General features: G+C 42.1%; 1 protein-coding gene across 1 annotated transcript in view; it reads left to right on the forward strand.

Annotated features, from left to right (window-relative positions):
• Positions 1-478: 478 nt before the first annotated feature.
• The window catches only part of LOC125972268 (melatonin receptor type 1B), a 50,192-nt gene continuing 37,816 nt past the window's right edge, over positions 479-12,854 (forward strand). Inside the window, exon 1 of the mRNA XM_049725908.1 lies at positions 479-1,034. Within this exon, the coding sequence (XP_049581865.1) occupies positions 839-1,034 (196 nt within the window). The 5' untranslated portion in view covers positions 479-838. The remainder of the gene's footprint in view (positions 1,035-12,854) is intronic.

The raw sequence follows: 12,854 nt of genomic DNA on the forward strand, positions 1-12,854 counted from the left end.
CACGTGTCACATGATAAAGTATGTGTTATTGCTCTTATTATTTGATTACTTTGCAATGATTATAGTTAATAACTTAATGACTTCGTTATTTATCATCGAAACTTGCACAACATACTTTGACTCATGTAGAACTTGATTTAGTCTTGTAAAGGACTCCCAGAACTGTATCAAATGCCTTGTTGTGCATTACATAAGTTGAATCCAAAGAGAAGATGAACTCAATATAGATGCAGTCTCCGACATCCAAAAGCAAAAACGTACGATTTGTGACTCATTAAAATCTCAATAAAGCAGACATATCTTGGCATATGATTTGTTGGCGATTAATAAAATATTCCTTCAAGAACAAAGACTTTTCCATTCAACAAATGCATGAACTGCTGCTAAAACTGAACAGCAGCCAATGTGCACAGACAGCAACAGAATACCAAAGGCGCTGTAGCAAGTTGCCTCCAGTTCCTCAGAGATTAGAGGAGGGGGAAGGAAAGGAGATGTGTTGGAGGAGGCAGAAATGAAGAGAAATGAGGAGCAGCAGCTTTGGAGAGGCAGAGTAGCAGAGAGAATAAAAGGAGGAGGGTTGGAGACCCATGCTACTGCTTCTATGCTCTCAGCATCTCGGATCCCAGAAATGTGAATGGATCTCGCCTGGCTGCAGTCCGCTCCGCGTGGACTGGCTGAGGGCTGGCGGAGCGACTCCGGACCGTGGAGACAATGAGAGCGTAAAGAATGCCTGTGGCCACTGAGGGGCACGCAGCCAACAGGTTCGGGAATCAAAGAAAAAAAATGTAAATAATCTAGCACGCAAGAGAAGGAAGAGAAAGGGGAGAGAGTGGTGGCTATGGACATGCCGGAGGATGGATCGTTGTTTAATAATCAGACTGCACATGGGCCGGAGCCAAGCCAAGGAGGAGCGCGTCCTGCATGGGCAGTTACGGCGCTGGCCAGCGTGCTGATCTTCACAACTGTGGTGGATGTGTTGGGGAACCTGCTGGTTATAATCTCGGTAGCGAAGAACCGTAAACTCCGAAATGTGGGTAAGAAGCTAAAATCTATTTGGTGTGCATGTGTGTGTGCGCGTGCATGCGCGCGTGCGCGCACTCATGTAAACAAACAGCCTCGCGGTTGTCAGCTGAGAAACAAGCGTAACGTTTTTATGTGAATCAACCTTGACTGAGTGGATGACTCGACGCACTTTAAAGGACTCAGTCGAAACGAATGGATTTTAATTACTTCAGGTGCCAAACTAAATGGCTTGCTTTCAACGGTCTGCCTCATTCATACTACAGACTAATAAAGTCTTACTCAATTTGTCTTGCCATTGTGATATTCACATTCCACACACTGGAACTTGACTCTTGCAGATTGACGGTGGGCGGCTCGGTGGCGCACTGGGTAGAAGGTCCGCCTCACAGTTAAGAGGGTTCGGGTTCGATTCCACCTCCGGCCCTCCCTGTGTGGAGTTTGCATGTTCTCCCCGAGCCCGCGAGGGTTTTCTCTGGGCACTCCGGTTTCCTCCCACGTCCCTAAAACATGCTTGGTAGGCCGATTGCGCACTCCAAATTGTCCCTAGGTGTGAGTGCGAGTGCAAATGGTTGTTTGTCTCTGTGTGCCCTGCGATTGGCTGGCAACCGGTTCAGGGTGTCCCCCGCCTACTGCTCGATGACGGCTGGGATAGGCTCCAGCACCCCCGTGGGGACTAAGTGGTTCAGAAAATGGATGTATGTATGTATGTTATATATGTTTTATATATATATATATATATATATATATATATATATATATATATATATATATATATATATATATATATATATATATATATATATATATATATATATATAACACACACACACACGCACACACACACAGTTGAGCCTCGGTTTTCGACCACATTCCGTTCCAGAAGGCTGTTCGAGAAGTGAATCGTTCGAATTCCGAATCATGGTTTGCCATTACAAATGATGGAAAACCCCGCCTTTTTTAAGCATTTTTTCATTTGCGCATCTTTGTCCGATCGCGCAACTGCAGCGCACCGCTGAACACGCAACCGTAGCGCGTCGCCCACCGCGCGACTGCACCGCGCTGGTCGCATTAATGTGACAGAGCCGTCGCTGAAATTTAGAAAATATTTTTAAAGTCCTGATGTACTTTCCAAAATTTAAGGGGACCTCAGTGCGCAGGGAGCTTAATTTGGTCCGATCGCGCAACCGCAGCGTGCGGGGCGCTCAATGTCGCATTGCTTTAGGAGCGTCTTTGTGTTTTAGGATGGCTTTACTGCTCCCACTTGTTTCCTTTGGAGGCATGATTAGAGTTGATGCAATCCTCAGAGTAACGAGAATGTAATAACGAACGGAGTCAGTTGGCATGCAGGTCCTCTCTGCTCATCTCGCGAGGTTCGACAACCGAATTTCGTCCAACATGCGAAGCAAAGAAATTGCGAATTTTTTGTTCGAATACCGATTTGTTCGAGAACCGGGACGTTGGAAAACTGAGGCTCCACTGGGTGGCTCGTTGGCGCACTGGGTAGCACGTCCGCCTCACAGTTAGCAGGGTGCGGGTTCGATTCCACCCCCGGCCCTCCCTGTTCTCCCGGGCCCGCGTGTCCGGGCACTCTGGTTTCCTCCCACATCCCAAAAACATGCTTGGTAAGCCGATTGAGCACTCCAAATTGTCCCTAGGTGCGAGTGCAAATGGTTGTCTCTGTGTGTCCTGCGATTGGCTGGCAACCGGTTCAGGGTGTCCCCCGCCAACAAGTTACACGCATATGCGCAGTACTTCGCGCAGGGACGTGAGCAAGCATGGATATCAATAAGGAAATAAAACCCGGAAAACAAATTGATTGACAAGTTAACTGATCATTGTTGCCATTATTCCTGCCAACAATGATTGGTTGAGGTCATTCTGATCCCACAGAGTGCGCGGTTTATATATATTAATATATATTATTTAAGACGTCAGTGGTATGTAGGAAGAAATTTGAGAAATATTACAAAATAAATTCTAATACCTTTAAACATATGACATTAGTTAGTTGTAGGACTTTTTCTCATACCACTAATAGTTCCAATGGGGAAAAAAAAGACACAAGAAAGTTATGAGACTACAGTGATTCCTCGCCACTTCGCGCTTCACCTGTTGCGGCCTCGGTGCGCAAATATTGCCGATATATTCGGTGCATCGCGCCTTTTTGTGGCGTCACTTGGAACGCGAGCCTTTGTCTCCCCACGACACTATTGGCCGGTAGATGAGACGAGACAAATGGAAACATGTTGATCGGCATTCCTGCCGCTGATTGGCTTAGAGCTGTAAGCAGTTCTCGCCACGCTTTATTTCAGCCTCCCGCTAAGTATCAGAATCAGCAGCATCTCTTTGTTTTGTCACGAACGAGGCAGGACAAGCGAATGCAACACGAGCTCACACAACTTTAAAGTTTAAAGGAGACAAGAAGGGCTGGAATGCCGGCAGAGCAGGATGACGAGGCAAGCTGACGAGCCAGTCAGCGAGCGCGCGTCGTGCGTCATTGAAGCAGACGGGCATAGCAAGCTCGTGCTCGGGGACAGTCAGAAAGTAGAGCCGAACAGTTTCCACAGCAGATCATAAAAACAGGCTTTCGTTAAACAGCGAATCGGGAAACAGGCATCGCTCTACACAGCAGATCAGACAAACGGGAATCAGGTGACAGGAATACGTGTATCGAGGCAGACAAACCACCGCAGATTGACGGGCTTTAAATACACGCCCTAAACAGCTGGTAGCAAGGGTACAGGTGGTAGCGATCAGCTCAAGCAGCTTCGCATTGGATTTGCGTGCCCACGCGGACCAGCGCGAGGGCGCATAAGCCTGCGAGCACGGCGAGAGCAGAGCAGAGCCGTGACACGTTTTCTTTTTTTTTTTTTTTTTTGAAGCCCTAAAGAATGTTCCTAGAAGTCAGTTTAACTTTATAATGTTTAAAAAGTGTTTAAAAATACAATAAAGTGTTTAAAAATAAAATTATAAAAGGCTTGTGCGGAGATCCTAAACATATTGACTCTACATCGCGGATTTTCACATATGCTAAACCAATTAGTAGCAATAAATGAGGGATCACTGTACACTGCGACAGAATCGGTTGTAGTTTCAATGATTTATTCCAAATGCTCTAGAAGGCAGCAGGATCATAAATCTGTCATGGTTCCTAATTTTCAATAGTGACTTTCAGTGAACAAATACTTGCAAGTGGTCGAACAGTCACCGTTCGACCACTTACAAGTATTTGTGTTAAACAGCCAAACCTGCTGAAAGACCAACATCAGCATCCTCAGGCCAGAAGGGAAATTGTCATTCCAGCACTTCTGATGCTGTAATTAGAAATGCCAAATAAGATATGCCGCATGAAAATTCACTTTTCTGTGTTGTGTTCAAAGAGCCTTAGGAATCCTCTCACTCTAAATACCAGCAATGAAACTCTGGTTTAACTGTAAATTCTCATTTGAGATATGAGAGAGTAGACATAATGGCGTTAAGGGTTTTGAATGCAAGTCAAGCATTCATCAAAACAATCATAAATCAAAGGATTGGGCACAGAATTGTTCGTAACGGGTGTACTAAAGACTCCCAATTAGTGAATGCAAATCTCGTTTTCATTAATAGTAAAACTCTAATTAAAACAGGAACTATATGATCAAAAATATATTTGAATTTTTTGCATTTTGTAAATTCCCAGGAACCTGCTGTGTTGTTTGTCTGTGGGAGCCAGGATCGAGTGAAGTTATTGAATAATTGTCGAAAAAGATCCGTGTTGAAGTAATATTTTTGAGAGATTCAAGAAACTTTTTGAAGCACTGATCAAATCTAATAAGACCCCTCTTCCTTCACAAATAAATATTCCCATTGGGCTCTGTGTTCATGCAGCGAGAGACAGCCGTAAAACGCAGCATACACTGTACATCAGCCCCCAAATATCCCTAATTCTATTGATTATCTTCCAGAGGGCAATATAGTAAATATCGTAATTTCCGGACTATAAGCTGCGACTTTTTTCCATAATTTTGGCCCCTGCGGCTTATAATCAGGTGCGGCTTATATAAGATTTTTTTTCGTGATTTTTGTGATGACTTGATCACTTTTACTCTTAACACTATTATATACAGTAAAAGCTACAAAACAAACTGACAAATAACTCGTTTTCAAACAGACGAGTAAAAACTGGTCAAATATTAAAAAAAAAAGATATTATTAAAAGTGAAGATAATTTGCAATTCTAGTAATGACACACGAATTTGATGCACAATTTGTCTTCGCGGGCCACATAGAATGATGTGGCAGGCCGTATCTGGCCCCCGGGCCTTGAGTTTGACACCTGTGCTCTAAACCCTTTCTCTTACTCTGCCATATCACTCAGAGATTACACAAAGCAGTGGCGCTGTTTGGACCATCTGCATTGTATTAAAACCCAATCAATCAGCATTCAAATTCAATTCTTCTGACATTTTGCTCACCAAAAACAAGTTGTAATGAATGTGAACTTTTAATGCATTTTATTCAGAAGGTTACTTTGAACCTTAAACGGCGGCGCGGCGTACTTATGGATTTTTACGGCCTCCGGCCTCCAGGGGGCGCTCTAGCAGGAAGCAAGAGTGAGACAGGCGAAGAAGAGATAATGCGCCGAAGAAGACGTGCTAGTTTGTGTTTACATTTCGCGCATCACGCATAACGCGATCAAGTCGGACATTACTGAAAGGAAGCCTTTATACACAAACCGTCATCATGGGGGACAAAAGAAATGCATATGATGCCGCTTTTAAGCCAAAGGCAGTCGATGTTGATGACATTATCTTGTGTCTACTCTGGAGCGTACTTATGGATTTTTACGGCCTCCGGTCTCCAGGGGGCGCTCTAGCAGGAAGCAAGAGCGAGACATACGAAGAAGAGATAATGCGCCGAAGAAGACGTGATCGTCTTGCGCATCATGCACACACCCGCATTCACACAAAGACAGGAAGCTTTTATACACAAACCGTCATTATGGAGGACAAAAGAAATGCATACGATGCCGCTTTTAAGCTATACGTGTCGCTCGCTAGTTTAATGTAATTTTGCGCTTCGTGCATGAATAAGATTAGCATGAACAGACCCTCTTCACACTCGAAGAAATGCATAAAGCCGACGACGAAAGAGAGACTGAGAAAGTGTGAGGCGAAGGATATCTAACGCTATTCCAATCGGACACTAAGGAGGAAGACTTTGATGGTTTCAATGCACAGGAGGAAGATGAAGACGGCTCTTTTTTTTACTTTTACTGGTATGTTTTTTTTAACCAGCCCTGTTAGTGCTGTGCTACCGTGTAGCTGCTGTGTTACCGCCACGTCTCAGTGACTTTGCTGTGTTACTTCCGTGTTGCTGCGGTATTACTGCCGCGTCACAGGCAGTGTTTGGAAAGAAATGTTAAGGTATGTTATTAAAGCTTTAAAAAAACTTTCTGTGTCCAGTCTTTCTTTGCTAATAACTCGCGTGCACACTTCCGCGTTGCTGCGGTACTAGTGCTGCGTCACAGGCAATGTTTCGAAAGACATGTTCAAGTATGTTATTAAAACGTTAAAAAGGCTTTCTTTGTACTGTCTTTCTTTGTAAAAAACTCGTGTGCACGTACGGCTTATAGTCCGGTGCGTCTTATGTAAGAAAAAAACTGAAATGTCCCTGAATTTTAGCTGGTGCGCCTTATAATCCGGTGCGGTTTATAGTCCGGCAATTACGGTAGTACTCTGTGATTACATGATGGGGAACTGTTTTATTCTGGTGACCAGCTGTGAGCATCACCAAGTGATCAGATGTGATGAAATGTACACGACAGCAGCAAATCAGACAGGCCAGATCTTCATTCTTTCTCTACTTCGGTTTGCAAGTTGAAGACGCACAGAGAAAGTAAAAGAAACAAGAACTAAAGCACTCAGCTGATGGTCAGCCATGACTTGATGATACTATCTTCCTAAGATGATAGTATTTCAACAAGATCGTTCCTCACCATTGCTTGTATGATAGTATCTCCAAAGCGACATGGAGTAAATGAAGCTGTTGTGCAAGGTCATCAAAAACAGGCACAACAATCACTTGAATAAGGAGTCACCCAAGTGATGATGTGGAAAGCATTATAATGCGAGAGGAATTTGCCAACGTATCATCAGCCATTTAGCTGCTACTAAGTCGCCATTCATTAGTAGTTTTGCTGCCACTTCGTAGTGGCTACTGAGCAGTCAGACAGACAGATACAACTGAAATAAAAGGTATTCTCCAAGTTCCCAATTCAATGTGGTGATATGTGATTGCCCTGACAGCCTTATATCATCCGCCCGTGGCCGTCTGCTTGCAGTTTCTCATAAACATATTTTGTGCACTTGGTTCTCCTGCATGGATTCCAGCAAATCAGTCAGCTTCCACCATGTCAAGGACTCTGTGCCTCTCATGCACCGATTCTAAAGGGAATGAGAGGAGCTACTCCCCTTGACTGCGAATCAAGTCGACTGTGTTCACGTACACAGTGCTCATATCTAACTGTTCCAACCTACGTGTGTCTGCGAGAAAACACTTGCTGTGGAGCCCATTGTGTTAGAATCGTCAGTACAATACACATTTTTGCTCTTCACTTTACTTCTACAGGGACAGCAAGACAAATAGGTTCATAACGTAATACAGTGCGGATCACAAACATAATTATTAAGACCTACACTATAAAAGCAGTTTTCCCCAATATCTGAATGGGAATATAATAACTGTAATCCATCTCTGCCCCAGAAAAATTGTGTGGCTTTTTTTATACACGCACCATCCATTAAAAGCATTTCCACTCAGAAATTCTTAGTAAAATAAGAATTTTTTTTCAACCTTACAGCAGCGATCTGCTAACTTAATAAGACCCAGCCTATTTATTTGTGTCCCTGGTAATGGAGATTTGATTTTAGTATACTGTATCTTTTGACTCATTTGTGTTACGCTATTCTTTACTATTTTTGCTGCTCAGGAGAAGACATTCTGGCCTTTCCAATGATATTTCATGTGTTTGGGTGGGATCAGAGGTAACATTGCTTTCTCGCTAAGAAAATAGCAACAAAACACAAATGTCAGGAAAAGAGAAATATGTTGAAGATTTTCCTGCTTTAGCATTGCAAATCACTACACTTGATCAACTTACTTAAAAGTATTCTTATAAAATTCTAAATTGTTAATCATTTAGTTCCAACGAGGCAGGAAAAAAATATATATGCATCTTTTCCTCAGGTCTCGTTGTTTACATAAAGGACAAACAATTCGATCGATGGATTTAATGATTTGGAGTGACACAGATGGTTTGATAAAATTGTTGTTTATATTGTGAAATAATTTGAACTGCAACTGACGATGAGTCCGACGTCAGCGGCGTGCTGCACACATGGCGTTGTTTACATAAAGGACGAAGAATTCGATCAATAGATCCATTGATTTGGTTTGATGAAATTGTTGTTTATATTATAGTTATTTGATATATAGTTCATATATCGTTATATGGGCCTGTGGAATAATTTGAACTGCAACTGACGATGAGTCTGACGTCAGCGGCACGCCGCACACGCGGCGTTGTTTACAGAAACGATGAAGAATTCGATCGATGGATTCAATGATTTGGAGTGACACAGATGGTTTGATACACGTATTATTTATGTTATAGTTATTTGAATAACTGTTAATGTTACGTCAGGCCCGTTCTCAGCTCCTCGTTTGTGTTTATGTCACGTTAGCATACCGTATCGTTTAGCCTGTTTTTGCTGGTTCATGTCTGAACTTGGTGTTGGATTTTGTCAAATAAATTTCCCCCAAAATGCGACTTAAACTCCGATGCGACTTATATGTATGTTTTTTCCCCTTTATTGTGCATTTTATGGCTGATGCGACTTGTACTCCGGAGCGACTTTTAGTCCGAAAAATACGGTACATTCATATTTCCCTTTTTGTCCATATTTAAGGCAATTCTTTATTTCTTTAAGTTCATTGTGTCATCTGAGGCACACATTTTTCTCACACCAAAAATTTGAAAAGAAACTGGTCAGAGTGCATTTAAGTTTGAAGATCCATCCTTATGGTCTTAGATCAATAACCTGTTTAAATTTGTCAGACATCTTGTTCTTGTACTATTTTTTCCTGAACTCATTAGATTTGATTTGGACGTATTTTCTACTTTCTCTCAGTTGCATAGGTTATGTATATCATAATGTATTTCCAGTGCCTTTTGTGCCATAAGATGTTTATGCTGCAATATGTATGTATTATTATATTTTTACGAATGACTATTGCAAAATATTGTGGCTGATGGGAGACGAGGGCGCATCAAGTGTGAGTGATTGGGTGTGAGTTTTTTTGTGGTTAAATGCTTTAGATTGTCTTGTGGATTGATTTTCAATTAATATTTTGATTGTATTCGTATGTGTTGGAAGGATGCCCTAGAAAATGAGACGATGGATCTCAAGAGCATTTCCTTCAAAACAATAAACAAACTTGACTGTGCTCCCTAAGTGAAATAAAAAATGTAATTTTGCAAAATAATCCTCATTCTTATCAAATGTAAATGTAATCCGATCTGTAACTGTAACGGATGCGCTCTGCTGATTTGTGTGATTGATGTCATCATATTTCACTCAAATATGACAACAGTGTGCATCGAGCCTGCTAAATCATTGTCGAAATACTTTGAGACTTGCACTGGGCATAAAAATAAGGCCCGGTATTTGTATTTGTGGAATCCACAATGTTGTTGATCGATCACACTACTTTCTGTCAGAATCAGCAGTTCCTCCGTTCTCATGGATGTATTCAAATATCAGGGAATTGCAGTGGTGCCATAATTTGATATGTAAAAGAACTGTCGCTATGTTCACTTAAAGTATACATATTAGTAAGTCTGAAGAGAAAGTTAGAGGGAAAGAACACCAATAAATGAGATTCAGAGGAGAAAACAAAAGTAACTTACCAAGATTGCCTAAAGAATGCACATTGACGACAGGAAACATTTTAAACGTTTTAAAAGTAAAGAAAAAGGGTTTCTAAAATTGCTAAAATAAAAACTAGACTTGCCCCGGCACGAAATTATCAGTTCGTGTGCGCTGTTTATAAAAATAGAGCCCTATATGTTATAGCAAACCAATAAGAGCTGAAAAATTCATGAGCCCACCCAAAAATTCAGAGAAGCTATATATTCTGGTCTGTTATTCTTCTCACAGCATACTTCTCTGAGGGGAGAACTTAACACAACTCAGTTGGTGACACATGAATAATTCCACACAGGTCTGGCCACCACCTCTCACCCGGGCAACTATGTGGAAAAGAATCAAATCACTTTCTTTGTGTCTCATTGGTGATGTGGGTGTGGGTAGAGCAGAGCTGTGGAAACTGCTTAACCTTCCCACTCTTTTTCACCACCCCACAGGATGTCCCATTTTTTTTTTTTAAACTAAGTCCTAATCGGAGTAAAAATGAAAAAAAAAAAAAAAAAGTAAAATAAGGGCTTCTTTTTTCAATGCACTTCAAGATGTGTAGAACACAAACACATTTTTCCTTAATACCAATAAAAGCATTTTAGGTTTTAGCTTGCGTATATTGGACATGTTTCTCTCTCTTTTTGGCTCTCTGCATCTAATTCTTTTCCATAGCCGGGCCAATCCAATCCAGTGGCTCTGGAATCTTTTTATGGATGGGACAAAGGGGGTGTAGAGAGGAAGATGAGTATTGTACACTATACAAATGTTCTGGGACCAACCATTTGAACAGTAGTTTATGTAGCTAAATCCGAGTATCATTGATTAACTGCGTATGAACAGTCACTTCAAGAATTGTAAAAAGCATGTGAAGGGGAACTTTAAGAGATGTCTTAATAACACTTAGTTGCAAGTGTCTTTTAACGCAAATATAAAGTGTTTGATGCATAGATCAATTGGATTAGATCTGTCAGATTAGTGATGACATCATATAAATTGAGCTCACAGTCTGATTTGACAAGTTTGGTAAACAGACTACAAACCCTGGAGGTAGATCATACAAAATGGCTGAATGACTTTTTATAGCTAAATCTTACAGAATTAGTTTATAGTCTCCTTTTTGACGCAGGGTTTAAAACTAAATTGTCAGTGACATATTAAATATAAAGTGTCCTTCATTTGATAATCCTGTTACAACACATGGTTCAAGATGGCGGCGCGTGCACACGCAGCGGCCACTCTCTGTCCCGTTCGGTGTTTTGTGAGTGTTTACTGAGTGTTTGTCTGGCAGTTTTGTGTGTATTCGTCTCGTGTGATACGTCGTGCTACTAGTGCGGCGGGCATGTTCTGCTCAACATCGGCGGAAGTGGGTTTTATGGCGTTCTGGACTTTGGTGTGGAGAGATTTGCTGCTGGTGTTAGCGCTCGGACTGCTTCGTCATGGAGCGACGCCGGACTGGCCTGCTCTTCCTCCCCCGGTTGGACTGCGTCCTGAGCTCGGACTGCTCCTTCCTGGAGCATTGTTGGGATGCGTCGGCAGCGGGTCTGCGAGGCAGCGGAAGAGGGGCCAGCGCGGAGACGTCGGGCCAGGCTTGCGGCCAACCCAGCTCGCCCATCCGTGCCTTCCATTCTCCTGGCGTACGTTCGTTCGCGGGACGACAAGATGGGTTGCGTTCGCCTGATAGGATCCACGAACCGGACAGTGCGTGCCTGCTGTGTGCTCGTGTTCACAGTGGCCTGGTTGACTGTCATCTTACCGGACTCTGCTGTGCATCGGGAGCGGGTAGCGTGCTATCACGCTTATTGTTCATTGATGTTGACTTCTTATGTTATTTTTCCTGTGTTGTTTACTTGTATGTGCGTTGTGAACTCTGTCTTGTCACCCTGGGATAGTGAGAAACGTAATTTCGATCTCTTTGTGTGTCTTGACATGCGGAGGAATTGACAATAAAGGAGACTTTGACTTTGACTTTCGACAAGATTACACATTACATTCCAGAATAATACACTATTTTCTCAGGAAGATGATGTTTATTATGAATTTGGAGGAAAACAAAACAGAATTTGCACCCTTACTCCAAACATTGCTTAAACAAATTGATCTATAAATGTCTGATGACTTTGAGGTTAAACTGTAAAGTATGAATCAAGTCAAGTCAGGTCAAGTTTATTTATATAGTCCTAAATCACAAACAAGACTCAAAGGGTTTCACATGTACAAAAATTGACAATTATTCTCAAACATCCCCTGATCTTAACCTCCCAGGAGGGCAAGGAAAAACTCAGAAAACCCCTACTGGGGGGAAAATGAGAAACCTTGAGAAGAGACCATAGATGGGAGGATCCCCCTTCCAGGATGACCAGGCTGCAATGGATGCAGAGAGGGCACATAAAACACATAATATAAAACAATCCAAAGAAAAAGTGAATGACCAACCGAATCCCTAATGATGCTTCAATTGGCCAATGGGTAGAAAGTGGATTCCTTATTGATATGCCAGCATAGTAGCAAAAATATTCTCAAATCCCCAAACTAATGAAGGAGCCAATTACAGAGCAGCACACTGAGGGGATTCCCGAGCCACACTGAGATACCTTTACAGACATCTGAGAAATGGGAAAAATTGACAATTGGTTCATTCTTTCCTGAGGGAATCTGCCTCCTTCGCTAGCTCTTCCTGCTGCCGCTGTCTTTGTGCCCCACTTTGTACTCCTGCTTTGAAGATGTGCTCGTATAATCAGATGAACAATTAGGCTATCAACCATGGCCAAGACGCATGTTTTCTGCTGCTTTAAAAATGCTTTATTTACTGTATGTATCGAGATGTCTTTTTATTACTAGGCGATGGAAGAATGTGTTAATTTATTTATTTCTAAT

The sequence above is a fragment of the Syngnathus scovelli genome, chromosome 7 (assembly GCF_024217435.2).
Source record: "Syngnathus scovelli strain Florida chromosome 7, RoL_Ssco_1.2, whole genome shotgun sequence".
In the NCBI taxonomy this organism is placed as follows: Eukaryota; Metazoa; Chordata; class Actinopteri; order Syngnathiformes; family Syngnathidae; genus Syngnathus; species Syngnathus scovelli.